The 18,074-nt window shown below is 59.8% G+C and overlaps 2 protein-coding genes across 4 annotated transcripts in view; both read left to right on the top strand.

The window, feature by feature from the left end:
- The window catches only part of LOC100231469 (class I histocompatibility antigen, F10 alpha chain), a 43,867-nt gene extending 37,750 nt beyond the window's left edge, over positions 1 to 6,117 (top strand). The window contains exons 1-8 of one of the 3 annotated variants that reach the window (XM_030262513.4): positions 80 to 164; positions 2,892 to 3,152; positions 4,133 to 4,405; positions 4,671 to 4,943; positions 5,023 to 5,130; positions 5,228 to 5,263; positions 5,383 to 5,415; positions 5,822 to 6,117. In XM_030262513.4, coding sequence (XP_030118373.4) covers positions 95 to 164; positions 2,892 to 3,152; positions 4,133 to 4,405; positions 4,671 to 4,943; positions 5,023 to 5,130; positions 5,228 to 5,263; positions 5,383 to 5,415; positions 5,822 to 5,835 — 1,068 coding nt within the window. In that variant the 5' untranslated portion in view covers positions 80 to 94 and the 3' untranslated portion in view covers positions 5,836 to 6,117. Of the gene's footprint in view, positions 1 to 79; positions 165 to 1,369; positions 1,515 to 2,891; positions 3,153 to 4,132; positions 4,406 to 4,670; positions 4,944 to 5,022; positions 5,131 to 5,227; positions 5,264 to 5,382; positions 5,416 to 5,821 lie in introns of those variants that run through there. The other 2 variants (XM_030262512.4, XM_072921177.1) reach the window with 2 other exon arrangements.
- A 1,146-nt stretch (positions 6,118 to 7,263) lies between these two features.
- Positions 7,264 to 17,543, top strand: FLOT1 (flotillin 1). The gene is made up of 12 exons (XM_030262454.4): positions 7,264 to 7,441; positions 7,990 to 8,065; positions 8,145 to 8,235; positions 9,718 to 9,861; positions 11,299 to 11,418; positions 11,756 to 11,851; positions 12,330 to 12,482; positions 12,878 to 13,059; positions 13,808 to 13,853; positions 14,967 to 15,104; positions 15,889 to 16,044; positions 16,793 to 17,543. Exons 1-12 carry the CDS (start codon positions 7,399 to 7,401, stop codon positions 16,901 to 16,903), a joined length of 1,356 nt encoding a protein of 451 aa, XP_030118314.1. The 5' UTR covers positions 7,264 to 7,398; the 3' UTR covers positions 16,904 to 17,543.
- The last annotated feature ends 531 nt before the right edge of the window (positions 17,544 to 18,074 follow it).

Consider the following 18,074-nt stretch of genomic DNA (forward strand, 5'->3'; position numbering starts at 1 on the left):
TTTCCCCTCCCCCTTTTCTCCCCCCGCGCTCCCTCGGGCACTTTCGCTTTCGTGTCTCTCCAGCTGCGCCACAGCCGGATCGGGAGCGGCTGCCATGGCTCCAGCGCTGGGGCTGCTCTTGGGGCTCCTGGGGCTCCTGGGGGACCCGGGGGCCGCGACGAAAGGTGAGTGGGAACCCCGAAACCGGGACCCCCCAGAACCGCAATTCCCGGGCACCGGGACCCCCCTGAACCCCATTTCTGGACACGGGATCTCCCTGAACCCCCATTTCTGGGCACCGGGACCACTTGAACCCCAGAACCCGGGAAGGGAACCCCCCTGGACCCATTTCCTGGGCACCGGGACACCCTGAACCCCTATTCTGCTGCACCAGCCCCCCCCCGAGCCCCCCATTCCTGTAAACGGGCACCCCCTGCACCCCCTTCCCCTGCACCGGCTCCCAGCCAGGCCATTATCTGGCACCAGAACCCCCTGAACCCCGATTGCCGGGTCGGGAACCCCCCTAAACCCCATTTCTTGGGCACTGGGACCCCACTGCATCCCTTTATGCGGCACGGGGACCTCCTGAGCACCAGGACCCCCGTGCACCCTCATATCCAGGACGGGAACCCTCCCAAACCCTCCCTTCTCACGCACCAGGACCCCCGTGCACCCCCTTATCTGGCACGGGGACCCCCCTGTACCCCCTTATCCTGCACCAATGCCCCCCCGCACCCCCTTTCCCGGCCCTCTCCCTCTCGGAGACCCCAGCCCCTGCTTTTCCTTGAGCCCGGCACGCCCTGGACCCCCACTCCTGCCTTCCCCAGCCCCCACCCACCACCTTCCTCAACACCGGGGCCCCGTGCACCCCTTTCGTGGGCCCGGGGATCCCCTGGTCTCCCCATTGTCCTCACCCCCCTTTTCTTGACCTGAGAACCCCTGAACCTCAGGTTCTGGGCATAGGGACCCCCTGCACCCCCTTATCCGGGACCTGGACCCGGTCCTGGACCCTCTTCCCGTGTTCTGGTACCCCCTGCCCACCTCCCTGGGCATCCCGCCCTTCCCAGCCCCCAAACTCGCCCTTTTCCTTCACCTTTACACCCCCAGAGCTCCCAAATTTCCGTGTCCCCCAGTTCTCCACTCCCGGCGCTTTCTTAAGGTGGTTCTCTGAGGGCTCCAGGGCGGTCGCAGCGGGGATCCAGAGGGATCCAGAGGGATCCAGAGGAATTCTCTGGAATTCCGCCGTCCCTTCCCCCCCGCCCTCCCCAGTCCCTTTCGTTTCCGCGTCCCAACCTGTGAGGCCGGGATTTACCCGGCGACCGATGACGTCAGTACCAGAGCGAGTTTCCATTGGTGACCAGGAAATAGCGGGGCCAATGGCAGGGCCGGAGGCGGCTCTGGGGGCGGGGCCGGGGCTGGGGCGGGGCCGGGGCAGTGCCCGGGGCCGCAGTGGAGCCGCGCCATGGCTCCAGCGCTGGGGCTGCTCCTGGGGCTGCTCCTGGGGCTCCTGGCGGAGCCGGGGGGCGCGACGAAAGGTGAGTGGGAGCCCCAAAACCGGGAAGCCCCTGAACTTCCATCTCCGGGCTCCGGGATCCCCCTGAACTTCTATTACCGGGCAGGGGAACTCCCCTGACCCCCACCTTGGGTCCACTGACCCCTCTCAATCCCCTTCGCCAGCACCGGGACCCCCGTGTACCCCCTTATCTGTCATCGGGGCACCCCTGAACCCCAATTCCTGGTCAGAGAAACCCCCCTGAACTGCCATTCCCGGGCATCAGAATCTACTGAGCCCCCATTCCTGAGCACCGGGACCCCCTTGAGCGCCCATTTCCGACACCCCGTACCCCTTATCTGGCACCGGGACTCACTTGAATTCCGAATTCCGGAAAGAGAATCCCCTGAACCGCCATTCCTCGGCATCGACCCCGTGAACGTTCATTTCTTGGCAGCGGGACCCCTCTGCAGCCCCTTATCTGGCCCCGGGACCCACCAGATCTCCCATTCCTGGGGGTCAGGATCCCTTTGAACCCCAAATCGCAGACAGGAACCCCCCTGAACCCCCATTCCTGGGCAGGGAAACCCCTCTGAACCCCCATTCCTGGGCACTGGGACACCCCTGAATCTTCATTTCCTGCACCCCTTTATCCGGGACTGGATCTCCCTGCATCCCCCTCAGTGCTCGGGGACCCCCTGCTCTCCCTTTTCGGGCATCCCGCCCTTCCCAGACCCCAGACCCGCCCTTTTCCTTGACCTTTGGACTCCCCAGATCTCCCAACTTTCCGTGTCCTCCCCATTTTCCACTCCCACCACTTCCCAAAACGGGGTCCCAGGGATCTCAGGGGGGTCGCAGCAAGGATCCAGAGGGATCCAGATGATCTCCCTGGAATTCCCCTTTCCCCCTGTCCCATCCCCCACGTTCCCTCGGTCTGTTTCGCCTCTCCCAAGCTTGGTCCCCGGGATCCAGCTGCCTCTCCCAGCCCCAGAACCCACCTTTTCCTTGCCTCTGAGACCCCCTGGACCCCCATTCCTGCTTTTCTCAGCCCCCAGCCCCCCCTTACCTCTGCATCAAGGACCCCCAAGCTTTCCATTCCCAGGTCTGCCCACCTTGTGACCCCTCTTTCTTGGCACTGGGGACCTCTGCTCCCCCTTTCCTGGGCACAGGGATCCCCTGGAACTCTCATCCCGCCTCTCCCAGTCCCTGCACCCCTCTTCCATAGCCCTGGAACCCCCTGAGCCCTCATTCCTGGACAGCGGGACTTCCCTGCTCGCCCTTTCCCGTCCATCCCAGCTCTCCCACCCCTGCACACCCTTTCCTTGGCCCCAACATCCCCAAACCCCTTCCCAGCCCTCCCAGTTCCCCTTTCATTGATCCATGACCCCCTCAACCCCCCCAAATCTCCGTGTCCCCCCAGTTCACTCCCTGCATTACCTGACCGTGGCGGTGTCAGAGCCCAGCCCGGGGGTCCCCCAGTTCACGAGCATTGGGTTTGTGGATGGGATCCCCTTCACGCGCTACGACAGCGAGCGGGGCTGGATGGAGCCGCTGACGCAGTGGATGAAGGATGGAGCCGAGCCGGGATATTGGGATGAGGTGACCCAGAGATCTGTGAGGCACCAGCACGTGGATGCCAGGAACCTGGAGATACTGCAGGAGCGGTACAACCAGAGCAGGGGTGAGTGGGGATCCGTGGGGCTGGGATGGGATCCGTGGGGCTGGGGGGATGGATCCATGGGGCTGGAATGGGATCTGTGGGGCTGTGGTGAGGACCCATGGGGCTGGGATGGGATCTGTGGGTCTGGGATGGGATCCATGGGGCTGGGATGGGATCTGTGGGTCTGGGATGGGATCCATGGGGCTGGGATGGGATCTGTGGGGCTGTGGTGAGGATCCATGGGGCTGGGATGGGATCTGTGGGCCTGGAATGTGAATCCATGGCGCTAGAGTTGGGATCTGTGGGGCTGGAATGGGATCCGTGGGGCTGGGGGGATGGATCCATGGGGCTGGAATGGGATCTGTGGGGCTGTGGTGAGGACCCATGGGGCTGGGATGGGATCTGTGGGTCTGGGATGGGATCCATGGGGCTGGGATGGGATCTGTGGGTCTGGGATGGGATCCATGGGGCTGGGATGGGATCTGTGGGGCTGTGGTGAGGATCCATGGGGCTGGGATGGGATCTGTGGGCCTGGAATGTGAATCCATGGCGCTAGAGTTGGGATCTGTGGGGCTGGAATGGGATCTGTAGGGCTGGGATGGGATCCATGGGTCTGGGATGGGTTCCATAGGGCTGGGATGGGATCTGTGGGGCTGGGATGGGATCCGTGGGGCTGGGATGGGATCCATGGGGCTGGGATGGGATCCATGGGGCTGGGATGGGATCTGTGGGGCTGGGATGGGATCCATGGGTCTGGGATGTGGATCTGTGGGTCTGGGATGTGGATCCATGGGTCTGGGATGGGATCCATGGGGTTAGGATGGGATCCATGGGGCTGGGATGTGGATCCATGAGGCTGGGATGTGGATCCATGGGACTCCAGGGGGCTGGAATGAGGCTCTGTGGGTCTCCATCGGACTCTGGGGCTCCATAGGGCTGGGATGGGGCTCTGTGGGGCCGGGACACAATTCCATGGGTCTCTGTGGGTACAATCCCCCCAGGTCTCCACACTGCGTTGTGGGCTTATGGCTGTGACCTCCTGTCCGATGGGAGTGTCCGCGGATCCTTCCAGTATGGCTACGACGGGCGGGATTTCATCTCCTTTGACCTGGGCTCCGGGAAATTCCTGGCGGCCGACAGCGCTGCCGAGATCACCAGGAGGCGCTGGGAGCAGGAGGAGGAGGCTGAGAGGTGGACATATTACCTGAAGCACGAATGCCCTGAATGGCTCCGGAAATACGCTGGATACGGGCAGAAGGAGCTGGAGCGCAAAGGTGGGAGCAGAATTCCTGCGGGGATTTGGGAATGGAGAACTTGGGAACATGGTAATTCCTGTGGGAATTCCAAGGGTAGATCTCACCCGCATCCCATTCCAGTGGGAATTCCATGGTCAGATCTCACCTGCATCCCATCCCAGTGGGAATTCCATGGGTACAGCTCTGCCCAGTCCCATTCTAATGGGAGTTCCAGGGGCAGAGCTCACCCCAATGACATTCCCATGGAATTCCGTGCATGAATTCCACCATTATCCCATTCCAGAGCCCCCTGATGTCCACGTGTCCGGAAAAGAGGAATACGGGACGCTGATCCTGTCCTGCCACGCGTATGGATTCTACCCCAACACCATCACAGTCAGCTGGATGAAGGAGAATGCAACCTTGGATCAGGAGATGGAGTGGGGCGGGATCGTTCCCAACAGCGATGGCACCTTCCACACCTGGGCCAGGATCGAGGCGCTGCCGGAGGAGTGGGAGCAGTACCGGTGCAAGGTGGACCATCCCGGAATGCTGGAGCCCGGGCTCTTCGCTTGGGGTGAGGCTGGGAATGTGGGAATTGGGAATTTGGAATTTCCAAATGGGGACTCCCCTCCTCACTATCCCACGTGTCCCAGAGCCGACGTCTGGCAGGAATCTCACCATGGCGGTTGCTGTGTCTGTCATCGCTGCCATCCTCATCCTCACTGTCCTCATCGGATTCGGTGTCTGGAAGCTCCAATCCGGTAACACACAGGATGGGGGGTGGGAAGGGGCACGGATCCAGCCGCACCGTTCTGGGAATCCTGTGTCACCGATGCTGATCCCACTTTGTTTCCACAGGGAGGAGGGACAGGAGTGGATACAACGTGGCAGCCGGTGAGTTCCAGTGGCGGATCCAGCTCTGGATCCCCTCTGTGCGGATCCCAGGATGGATCCTGGGGTTAATCCTGATGCGTGATCCATGCTGGAATCTCATGGATCTTCTCTTTCTGCAGGGAAGGACGTGGGAATGAATGGCTCAACCGCAGGTACGGAGGAGGATCAGGGTGGGATTCCAGGGGGATCAGGGCAGGATGGACAGACTGGGATTAGGGAAGAATTCTGGATCAGATCAGGGGTCCAGAGTGGGATCAGGGGGAATTGTAGAGTGGGACTGGGGCTGGGTTCTGGAGTGGGATCATTTGTGATGGATGGAGCAGGATTGGGGCAGGAATGATGGAGTGGGATCAGGGAGGGATTCCAGTGCAGGATTGGGTGAGGTGGATGGAGCAGGATCGGGGCAGGATGGATGGGATGGGATGCATGGAGCAGGACTGGGGTGGGATCAGGTGGGATTCTGGAGCAGCTCCCACTCCCCATGGGCTCCAGCCACGTCCGTCCTGTGGAATGTGGACAGGGACAGGGTAACACTGTGACCCTCTCTCATCCCGACAGGAATCACCGCCTGAGCGATCCATGGAGCTGCATCCGGCCTCTTCCCTCTTCCCAGGAAAGCTGAGAGTTGCCAGCAGAGCTCATCCCGCTGCTCCCACCCACCCCACAGCTCTTGCTAACTGATCCATGTCCTGTTTTCCATTTCCCGATGTTTTCATGGCAAGAACCACAAATACTCCCAGTGCTTCGCTTCTGGTGTGAAATTATCCTGCTTTGGGCAATAAATTGAGCTTGGGGCAATAAATTGATCTTGGGGCAATAAATTGAGATTTGGGGCAATAAATCCGTGTTCCCTCCTCTGGTGTCCAGCTTTTCCTCTCTGGGAGGCAGGAATAGGAATGGGATGGGAACAGGGATGGGGACACCAGGACTGGGATGGGGACACCAGGAGGGGGTTAGGGACACCAGGACCGGGATGGGGACACCAGGAGCAGGATGGGGACTTGCCGCCATGCCCGGCTCCCTCCCCTGGGATTCATGTCCTGCTCCATGTCCCATGTCCGAGGTGTCCCCAGGAGGGTTTGGCCATGCTGGGTTCCTGGAGGGACAGTGGGATGGGGGGAGGGGTCAGGCCAGGCCTCATTCTCCCCAGTGGTCCTTGAGTGTCCCAAAATCCAGGCTCAGGATCTCGGAGAGGTTCTGTGGCCATGACCACGGCCAAGACATGAGCACGAGATGGCCGTGAGAGCGACCATGAGCGACACAACCCTGAGATGGCCATGGATGACCATGGCCATGACACCACCACAATGCTGACCAAATTGATTTGGACCAAGAGATGACCATGGGTTGGCCATGGCACAACCATGGCCTTGAGGTGACCCTGATGTGATGGTGGCCATGAGGTGACAACGAAGCAACAATGACATGAGTGTGAGATGACCATTACAGTGAAATGACCCTGAGCATGAGATGATGGGAATCAGGAAATGACCATGGCCATGAGATGACCATAAGATGATCAGGACAATGAGATGACCACAAGACGAGCATGACACCACCGTGGCCATGAAAAGATGAAGGCCTTGAGATGACCATGACTGTTGCCATGAAAGGATCTTGACCAAGAGGTGACCGTGAGATGACCACAACACACGGTGGCTATGTGGTGACCAAGACCCTGAGATGACCATGACACCACCACGGCTGTGAGATGACCGTAATGCGGTTATGGCCATGGGATGACCATGAGCTGACCATGAGCTGACCACGACCCGGCCACGGTCTGGAGCTCCCCGGACCCCGTCACTGCCCTCACCTCAGGTTCATCCCGAACTGAAATTGTTCATTTCCCACGGATAACGCGGAAATCTGAGCAGGGCGCAGCCAATGGAGCGCCGGGAAATCAGTGACGTCACAAGTTGCTTGGCAGAACAGACCTCTCCTTCCCGCCGTTGGCACGACAGCCAATGGGAAACCGCGCGTTCGGTGACGTCACCGCGCTAACGCGGAAGTAGCGAGCGCGGGGGCTGCCGGGATCGGGGCGGCGGTCGCCGATCGTGATCGATCGCGATCGGTCCCATCGATCCCCATCGATCCCGATCGCTCCCATCGATACCCGGTTCTCCCCCGCCGCGATGTTCTTCACCTGCGGCCCCAACGAGGCCATGGTGGTGTCGGGTGAGTTCGGGGGGCCCGGCGGCTCCTGGGGACCCCCAAAACTCCCGGGAACGCCCAAAATCCCCCAAAACTCCCGGGAACCCCCCGAATTCCCCCCAAACACTCCAGGGAACCCGCAGCATCCTCCCCCTCAAAATCTCCTGGGAATCCCCAAATCCCCCAAAATTTCCCAGGAACCCCCAGAATCCCCCAAAACTCCCGGAAAGCCCAAAAATCCCCTCGAAGCCCTCCAGGGAACCCCTGGAACCCCCTCCCCCAAAACTCCTGGGAACTCCCCCGGGACCCCCAAACCCACGCGGGGACTCCTTGGACCCCTCCCAACCCCCCCAAACCCCTCCAGGGACCCCCCAAACCCCTTCCTGAGGGTCCCCCCCAGTCCATTCCCCCACCCCGGGCTTCCTCGGGATTCCCCCCCCCAAATTTTCCCCCCAAATTCCCCTCTTAAAAATTCCTGGAGGTCTCCCCCAAACCCCTCCCCGTGATTCTTGGGGGTGTCCCCGTGTCCTCCCCGGGGTTTTGGGGTCCCCCCAGCTCTCGGTGCCCCCCAGGTTTCTGCCGCAGCCCCCCGGTGATGGTGGCCGGGGGCCGGGTGTTGGTGATCCCCTGCCTGCAGCAGATCCAGCGGTGAGGAGGGGCTGGGGGGGGTTTCTAGGGTTCAGGGGGAATCCCCCGAGATTTGGGGTGACCCTCCCGGCCCCCCCAGGATCTCCCTGAACACGCTGACGCTGCCCGTGCGCAGTGAGAAGGTTTACACCCGCCATGGGGTGCCAATCTCTGTCACCGGCATCGCCCAGGTAACCCCGGAACGCCCCAAAACCACCTCAAAGTACCCCCAAAAATACCCCAAAAACACACCCAAAACCATCCCAGAAATCGTCGCAAAAATCTTCTCCTGGATCTCCAAAATCCCCCATCAGAACCACCAAAAATCGCCTAAAAATCCTCCAAAAATCCCCTCCTGGACTGCCAAAAATACCCTAAAAGTCCCCACCTTGGCTCCTAAAGTCCCCCCTCGGAATCCCCAAAAATCCCTTCCTGGACACCCAAAACCCCCTAAAAAATGGCCCAACAAAACTCCAAAATTCCCTTTCTGGACCCACAAAAATCCCCCAAAAATACACTCAGGACGCCCCAAAATCCCCACCGGGATCTCCAGAATGTCCCTCAGAACCCCCAGTCCTCCCCGGTCCCCAACAGCCCACTGGGACCCCGAACACCTCATTCAGAGCCCCTAAAATCCACTCAGAACCCCAAAGTCACTTTGGGAACCCCAAGAATTCCTCTCAGGACCCCCAAAATTCCCTCAGAACTCCCATAATCCCCTCCCGAACCCCAAATATCTCACACGGGTACCCGGGAAACCCTCTCAGGACCCCAAATCCCACACTCTGAACCCCCGAAATCTCCTTGGAACCTTCCAGAAATGCTCCAGGACCCCCAAATTCCCACCTGGCACCCCCAAATCCCCCCCGGGACCCCCCAGATCTCCCCTGCCCCAACCAGCCTGGGCGGCGTTGCCCTTTTAATGGAGGTTGTGGTGGGGCCCACCTAAGGGTGTTCTTAAAGCGGCAATGGTGGCGGGAGGCCAAAACAAAGGGGGGGAGGGGAGGAGCCCTTTAAAGGGGGTTTGGAGTGGTGGGGCCCACCGAAAACATTTAAAGGGGTAAAAACACTCCTAAAAAGGGCATTTCGGGCTGGGGAATCCCTTGAAAGGAGCTCGAAGTTTTGGAGAGCCCCAAACCCCGGGATGGGAGGGGGAATCCTCCTTAAAAAGGTGATTGGAGTGGTGGTGGCCCAAAAAATATTTGAGAAGGGAAAAATCCTTAAAATAACATTAAAAACCTTACAAACCCTTTAAACACCCTTTAAAACACTTTAAAAAACCTTAAAAAACCAAAAGGGTTTGTGATGTGGCAGCCTCCTTAAATCCTTCTTAAAGGAGTCAAGGTCCAATTCTTAATCAGGCTTGTGGTTTTGGGGACCCCAAAATCCCATGGGGGGGTCTTGACCTCCCTTAAAAGGGGATTTTCTTGGTGGAGACTCCTTTAAGAGGGGTAAGACACCCCCAAAAATGGGCTGGGAGTGGTGGGGACCCCCAAGCCCCCTCCAAGAGAACGAGACTCCTTAAAATGGCCCTGCCCTGGTGGTCCCCACCCTGTCAAGCAACCAGCCTCTTTAAAAGGGCAATGCCACACCTACACCCTAAAGGGACATGCCTATTTTGGGGGTACCAGGGGTGGCTTGGGGGTCCCCAGGTGATCCCAGACCCCCCTCAGGTGAAGATCCAGGGGCAGAACAAGGAGATGCTGGCAGCTGCTTGTCAGATGTTCCTGGGAAAGTCGGAGAGCGAGATCGGCCAGATCGCCCTGGAGACACTGGAGGGCCACCAGCGTGCCATCATGGCCCACATGACCGTGGAGGTGGGGCTGGGGGGAGCCACGCCCATTTTGGAGAAGCCACACCCCTCCCAGGACAGCCACACCTACTTGGAGCCAACCAAACGCTCCCCATTTGGGATGAGATGTGTCCCTTTTAAGAAGCCCCAGATCTCAGAAGCCACACCCCTGAGGTGGCCATGCCCACCTGGATGGACACACCCCCTCAGGGACAAAGTCACCAGCTCCCTTTGGGGTCAGATGTGGCCTTTTAAGAGACCTCTCCCCCATTTGGCCCATAAGCTCCGCCCCTTGAAAGGCCCCACCCCTGGAGGAGGCCACACCCACTGGTGAATGCACACCCCAAAGGTGCCACTCTTGTTAAAGCCCCACCCACCTGCCCAAGAGGCTCCTTCCCTGGCCTACCCCCTTTAGAGCCACACCCACACCTGCCCCATCCCTGCCCTAAGCCCCTCCTCCCTTCTGGGCCCTGTCCCAGTATAAACCCACCCCATCTCGAAGCTACACCCACCAGACTCCACCCCATGATTCCAGCCACGCCCCTGCCTTAATCCTGACCCCCGCCCCCAGTTTGGGCCATGCCCACCTGGCTCCACCCAGTACAAACCACACCCATGGCTCCACCCCTTACTCAAGCCACACCCACCTAGCACCACCTCCTTGCTCCAGCTATGCCCGTTTTGGGTCAAGCCACACCCACTAAACTAAACCATTCCCCTCACTCCACCCTGGGGTCCAGCCACGCCCCTTGGCTCATTCCAGGCCCCAAAGCCTCAGGCCACACCCCCAATCCCAAGCCATGCCCACCTGGCTCCACCCCTTAGTTCAAGCCCTGCCCATTTGTAGCTAGCCACGCCCACTGGGTCAAACCACGCCCACCTAGCCCCGCACCTTTGTACAAGCCACACCCCCAAGCAAAGCCACAGTCACCTGGCTCCACCCATTTCCCAAAGCCACGCCCACAGGACCAAGCCACACCCCCGAGATAAAAGCCACACCTCCAGGACAAAGCCCCGCCCACCTGGCACCTCTGCATAAACCCACCATCCCTTTCTCTGCTAAGCCCACTTTATTTTGTCACTGCCCCTTGGAGCCCCACCCCACTAAGCCCCACCCAGTTTGAGCCCCAAGCTGCTTAGCCCGGCCCCACTGAGCCCCACCCTGCTAAACCCCACCCCTCCGGGCTGCTCCCTGCTAATCCTCGCCCAACTTGAGCCCCACCTTACTGAGCCGCTCTCCCTCGAGCCCTGCCTAACTTGAGTCCCGCCCCCTTGGGCTCCCTCCTACTAAACCCCACCCCTCTGAGCCCTACACCACTGAGCCCCACCCACCTGTGCCCCACCTCTAAGCCCTGCCCCACTGAGCCCTGCCCAGCTTAAACCCCACTCTCAGGCCCTGCCCAGCCAGGCCCTGCCCCCATCTGAGCCCCACCCCACTAAGCCCCGCCCCGGCCCCACCCAGGAGATCTACAAGGACCGGCAGAAGTTCTCGGATCAGGTATTCCGCGTGGCCTCCTCCGACCTGGTGAACATGGGCATCTCCGTGGTCAGCTACACCCTCAAGGACGTGCACGATGAGCAGGTGACACCTGGCACACCTGGGGACAGCTGGGGACACCTGGGCACAGCCAGGATATCCCTTGTATGCAGCTGGGGACAACTGGGGAGAGCTGGGACATACCTGGGGGGCAGCTGGAGATACCTGTGCACAGCTGGGCACAGCTGGGGCACAACTGAGACACACTCAGGACACACCTGGGACACACTTGGAGACACCCAGGGACAAGATGGCAACATTTGGGACACACCTGGGCACAACTGGGGGCACCTAAGACACTCCTGCGATTTGTCTGGGGGGGATGGGGTGACACAGGTGTGACACAGGTGTGACAAGGAGGTGACACAGGTGTCCCTGTCAGGATTACCTGCGCTCCCTCGGGAAGGGCCGCACGGCGCAGGTGCAGCGCGACGCCCGCGTGGGAGAGGCCGAGGCCAAACGCGATGCCGGGATCCGCGTGAGTGACGCTGGGGACACCTGGAGACATTGGCAACACACCTGGGGACACACCTGGGAACACTGGGGACATTGGGAACACCTGGGGACACCTGGGGGAAGCTGGGTCACACCCCCAATATTCCCAGTATTCCCAGTACTTTCCAGTGCTCTTCCTGTGGTCCCCAGTTCATCCCAGTGCTCCCAGTACCCCCAATAGCCCCAGTTCCCCATTCCCCAGTGCCCTCATGGTCCCTCCCAGTGCCACCAGTACCCCATTCTCCAAAGTGCCCCAGTACCCCCCGTGCTCCCAGTGCTCCCAGTACTCTCCCAGTTCCCCACTAATCCCACTCCAGCACCTCCCAGTCCTTGTCCAGTCCCTCCCAATGCTCTCAGTACCCCAGTACCCCCATCCCCCAAACTGCCCCAACACCCCCAGTGCTCCCAGTACCCCATTCCCCATTCCCTCCCAGTTGGTCCCAGCGCTGCTGTCCCTGCAGGAGGCGCGGGCACGGCAGGAGCAGGTGTCGGCGCAGCTGCTGAGTGAGGAGGCCACGGCGCGAGCCCAGCGCGACTTCCAGGTGGCTCAGGCTGAGTGCGACGGAGCCGTCAGCGCCCGCAGGGCCACGGCTGAGCTGGCGTTCCAGCTGCAGGTGAGGTCACACCTGGACAGGCAACAAACACATCTGGGACAGGAAACGCACATACCTGGGACTGATAACACACCCGGGACAGGTAACAAACGCACCTAAGGAGGCTGGAATGGGACCTGGGAACTCACCTGGAGCACCTGGGACCCCTCCAGAACACTGGGAACTTCCAAATCCTGGGGTTTCCTCCCAAATTCGGGTCTCTTGGGTCACCTGGGATCCTTCCAAGTCACCTGAGCTCTCCCTAGAAACACCTGAGCATCTGCATGTTGTCACCTGTCCCTGTGTCCCTCCCCTGAAGGGTTTTTGACCTGTCCCCGGTGTGCCCTGTCCCTGTGTCCCTCCGTGGACGGATTGGTGACCTGTCCCCTTCTCCCCTGTCCCTGTGTCCCCCGCAGGCAGCCCGTTCCCAGCAGGCCATCGCGGCCCAGCGCGGGGAGGTGGCGCTGGTGGAGCGGGCGCAGCGGGTGCAGCTGCAGGAGCAGGAGGTCGGGCGGCGCCGCCAGGAGCTCGAGGCCACCGTGCGCAAACCGGCCGAGGCCGAGCGCTACCGGCTGGAGCGGCTGGCCGAGGCACAGCGGTGAGACACCACTGCCCTTTTAAGGGCAGCCATGCCCCTCCATGGTGGTGTTTGGGGGGGGGTCCCATGCCTTGCCCTTTTAAGAGAAGTGTTGCCCTTTTAAGAAATAACACCCTCACTGTGGTGGGTCCCACCAGTTTGAGTGGAGTCATTGCTCCTTTAAGAGAAGCCCTGCCCATTAAAGGGAGTCACACACCTGGTGGACCCACCCAGTAAAGTTGAAGCCATTTAAGAGAAGCCTTACTTGTTACAGTGAGTCCTATTCCTGGTGGGTCCCTCTTTAAAGGTGAAGCCATTGCCCCTTTAAGAAGGAGCCACACCCACTTCCAGTCAGCAGTGGTGGTGTTTTGGTTGGTTCCACCAGTCTGGGGCGAGCTGTTGCCCTTTTGAGAGGTGATATTGCTTTAAGGGGAAGCCACACCCTCACTGTGGTGGGTCACACCACCTTTGGTAAAGCTGTGGCCCTTTTAAGGGAAGCCACACCTCCTCCCCGTCAGCCACCACCATACCTTGGTGGGCCCCACCAGCCCGTTTTTTTGCCATGACCCCTTTAAGAGACACATTGTCCCACCTGCATGCTTCCATTGCCCTTTTAAGACCCACAATTGCTCCTTTAACATAAGCCACGCCCCTTTCAAGTAAGCCACACCCTACTCTGGTGCACCCAGTCATATTTCACCGTTGCCCCTTTAAGAGTGGCATTGCCCCTTTAAGAGCAGCCCCACCCCCTGACTGGCGCCCTCTACAGGACGCAGGTGCTGCTGCAGGCAGAGGCGGAGGCCGAGAGCCTCAAGGTGAGTCTGGGGGGCCCGGAGGGGTTTGGGGATCCCAGGTGAGGTCTGGGGGTCCTCAGGGGATTTTGGGGGTTCCAGTTGCATTTTGTGGTCCCAAATCTGGGAATTTTTTTGTTCTCTGGGGGATTTTTGGCTCTTCCAGAATTTCAGGGGGTCTGGATCCCATTTTGGGGTTCCCAATCCCATTTTTGGGGTTCTCGATCCCTTCTTCAGGGATCCTGCCACCCCTTTCCAGGGCCCCTATCCTGTTTTGGGGTCCCCCAATCCCATTTCAAGTCCCTGATGCCATTTTGAATTCCTGACGCTGTTTGCAATGTCCCTGATCCCGTGTTGGTGTCCCCGATCCCATTTCCAGTGTCCCCAATCCTGTTCCTGGGTTCTCGATCCCGTTTTGGGTCCCTGATCCTGTGTTGGTGTCCCTGATTCTGTTCCTGGGTCCTTGATCCCATTCCCGATGTCCCCCGTCCTGTTTAGGGTCCCCAATGCTGTGTTGGTGTCCCCAGTCCCATTTTGGGTTCTTGATCCCATTTCGTGTTCCCAATCCCGTGCTGGGTCCCTGATCCTGATTTGGGTCCCGATCCTGTTTTGGGGTTCCTGATCCCGTTTTTGGGGGTTCTGTCCCCAGTTTGGGTCCCTGATCCCATGTTGATGTCCCCAATCCCCGTTTCATGTCCCCAGTCCCATTTCCGATGTCCCTGATCCCATGTTGGTGTCCCTGCAGGTGACGGGTGCTGCCCATGCCGTGGCCTCCCGTGCCTGCACATGGGTTCCCAATCCCGTATCGGATTCCTGATCCCATTTTTGGGGGTTCTGTCCCCATTTCGTGTCCCCAGTCCTCTCTCAGTGTCCCCACTCTTTTCGTCCATGTCCCCAATCCCATTTCTGATGTCCCAATCCCGTTTCATGTCCCCAATCCCATTTCCGATGTCCCCATCCTGTTTTGTGTCTCTGCTGGTGACGGGCATTGCCCGTGCCATGGCCATGGCCTCTGGTGCCCATTCCTGGGTTCCAAATCCTGCTTTGTGTCCCTGATCACCATCAATGTCCCCAGTCCCATTTCCGATGTCCCCAGTCCCATTTCCGACGTCCCCACCCCGTGTTGCGTTCCCGCAGGTGACGGGCGCTGCCCGTGCCGCGGCCGTGGCCTCTCGTGCCCGCGCCGAGGCCGCAGCAGCTGCAGCCAAGGCCGAGGCCTTCGGGCAGTTCCAGGACGCGGCCGTGGTGGATCTGGTGCTGCAGAGACTGCCCCAGGTGGGGACAGCGGGGACATCTGGGGACTCTTTGGGGACACTTGGGAGTGTTTTGGGGACACTTGGGGACATTTTGGGAACACTCTGGGGACACCTGGGGACACTTCAGAGATGTTTTGGGGACATCTGGGGACATTTTCAGGATGGTTTGGGGACACCTGTGGACACTTTGAAAATGTTTTTGGGACACCAGGGAATGTTTTGGGGATACTTGGGGACACTTTGGGGATGTTTTGGGGACACTTGGGTACACTTTAATAAGGATGTTTTGGAGACACCTGGGGACATTTGGGGATACTTCTGGAATGTTTTGCGGACACCTGGGGACACTTTGGGGACATTTTGGGGACACTTGGAGACACTGGGGACACTTTGTGGATATTCTGGGGACATTTGGAGATACTTTGGAGATGTTTTGGGGACACTTGGGGACATTTTGGGGATCCTGGTTGGGGGCTGATGTGGGGATCCTTGACTTGGGGCTGATTTTGGGGCTGATTTGGAGATCCCTGATTTTGGGGATCCCTGATTTTGGATCCCGGTTGGGGGCTGATGTGGGGGTGGTTTGGGGCTGATTTGGGGATCCCCAGTTTGGGATCCCTGATTTGGGGCTGATTTTGAGGATCCCCGGTTGGGGGCTGATTTGGGATCCCAGTTTGGGGCTGATTTGGGATCCCAGTTTGGGGCTGATTTGGGATCCCAATTTGGGGCTGATTTGGGATCCCAGTTTGGGGCTGATTTGGGATCCCAGTTTGGGGCTGATTTGGGATCCCGGCTGGGGACAGGTGGCCGAGGCGGTGGCGCAGCCGCTGCTGGGGACGCGCCGGGTGACGCTCGTGGGCAGCTCCGGGGCCGTCGGGGTGGCCAAAATCCCCTCGGAAATCCTGGACTTGGTCACGCGGCTGCCGGGGGCCGTGGGGGCGCTGGCCAGGGGCTCCCAGGTGAGCTGGGGGGAGTTTGGGGGATTTGAGGGGGGTCCCAGGGGGATTTGGGGGATCCCAGGGTGATTTTGGGGTGAATGTGGAGGATTTTAGGCTGCCCAGGTGAGCTTTGGGGGGATTTGGGGGTTTTGGGGTCCCAGGGGGAGTCTGGGGCTCCCAGGTGAGCGCGGGGGATTCAGGGGGTTTGGGGGTGAATTTGGGGTTCCCAAGTGGAGTTTGGAGCACCCCAGGTGAATTTTGGATGATTTTTGGGTGAATTTGGGTGATTTTGGGTGGTTCTTGATGGGGTTTGGGGAATCCCAGGTGAGTCTGGAGAATCCCAGAGTAATTTTGGGAGGTCCCAGATGGAATTTGGGGTGAATTTGGGGGTCCCAGGGGGAAACTGGGGTCTCAGAGTGGATTTTGGGGGGTCCCCAATGGATTTGAGGGTGAATTTTGAGGATCTGTGGGGGCCCAGGGGGGATTTTGGAGGTCCCAGGTGAGGTCTGGGGGTCCCAGATGGATTTTGGGGTGAATCTGGGGGGATTTTAGGGGATCCTGGATGGGTCAGGGAGGGTCCCTGAGGGTATTTGGGGGGGGGTCCCGGGTGGATTTTAGGGTGGGTCTGGGGGATTTTGGGGGACCCTGGATGGGTTTGGGGGTCTCAGGTGAGATTTGGGCTGAACTTTGAGGATTCTGGAGACATTTGGGGTCCCCTGGCGGGAGGTGACACCCCCAGGTCCCCCCTGTCCCCACTTTGTCCCCTCAGGTGACCCCAATGGAGCCAGAGGGTGGCACCAGAGCCACTGAAACATCCCCGAATGTCCCCAAAGTGTCCCCAAATGCCCCCAGAGCGTCCCTGAGTGCCACCCCCCAGTGACCGCAAAGTGTCCCCAAAGTGTCACAAAGTGCCACCACGCCCCCAGAGCCACTGGGACCCTGCTGCATCCCCAAAGTGCCACCAGTGGCTCCTGAGGTCCCTAAGGTGCCACCGGTCCCCAAGTCCCTCTGTCCCCAAAGTGCCACCATGCCTTGCATGTCCCCAAAGTGCCACTGCTGTGGTGTCAGCATGTCCCCAGTGTCCCCGAAGTGCCAGCCCCAGTGTCATCATGTCCCCTAAGTGTCCCTGTGGTGTCACTGTCCCCAAGTTGCCACCTTATCTCCAAAGTGTCCTGGAAGTGTCACCACCCTCTGGTGTCACTTTGTCCCTGAAGTGCCATGCCCAAATGTCATGTCCCCGAGATGTCCCCAAGGTTGCCACCCCTGCAATGTCCCATAAGTGGCACCCCCAAATGTCACCATGTTCTCAAAGTGTCCCCAAAGTGCCACCAGTACCTCTGTGTCCTCAGTGTCCCCAGAGTGCCATCACTGCAGTGTCATCCTGTCCCAAGTGTCCCCAAAGTGCCACCACTGCAGTGCCATGTCAATAAAGTGTGTCCTGTCACCAACTTCAGTGTCCCTGAAGTGTCACTACCCCCAGCGTCACCATGTCAATAAAATGTCCCCAAGGTGCCACCACAGCAGTGTCCCTGTGTCCTTTAAATGCAACCACCCCTGCAGTGTCCCCAAGGTGCCACTGTGTCCCCAGAGCCACCATCTTCCCTTTCACCATGTCCCAAGTGTGTCCCCATACCCTGAAAGTGCCACCGTGTCCCAGGTGTCCCCAGCCAGTGACGTCCCTGTGCTGTCACTGCTGGAGCCACCGAGGGGGGATTGGGGAACCCCGAAGGGACACGGGGACACCGTGGGGACATCAGGGGGGCACTGAAGGGGACACAGAGACCCCTGAGTGACCCCAGGTGACAACGGGGACCCTAAAGAGGGACACAGGTGACTTTGGGGGGGACCCTTGGGGGGCAGGGGAGCCGTGGGGACCTCCAAGGTGACCAAAACCTTTTCCAGGTGACATTGGGACCTCCAGGTGACAGAGGTGACAACTGGAGACCCTCAGCTGGGGACATGGGGACACCCCAGGTGACAGTGAGACCCTCCAGGTGACACAGGAACTTCCAAGATAGACATGGGGACCCCCAGGTGACCCTGAAGTGACA

Source organism: Taeniopygia guttata, chromosome 35 (genome assembly GCF_048771995.1).
Source record: "Taeniopygia guttata chromosome 35, bTaeGut7.mat, whole genome shotgun sequence".
NCBI lineage: Eukaryota > Metazoa > Chordata > Aves > Passeriformes > Estrildidae > Taeniopygia > Taeniopygia guttata.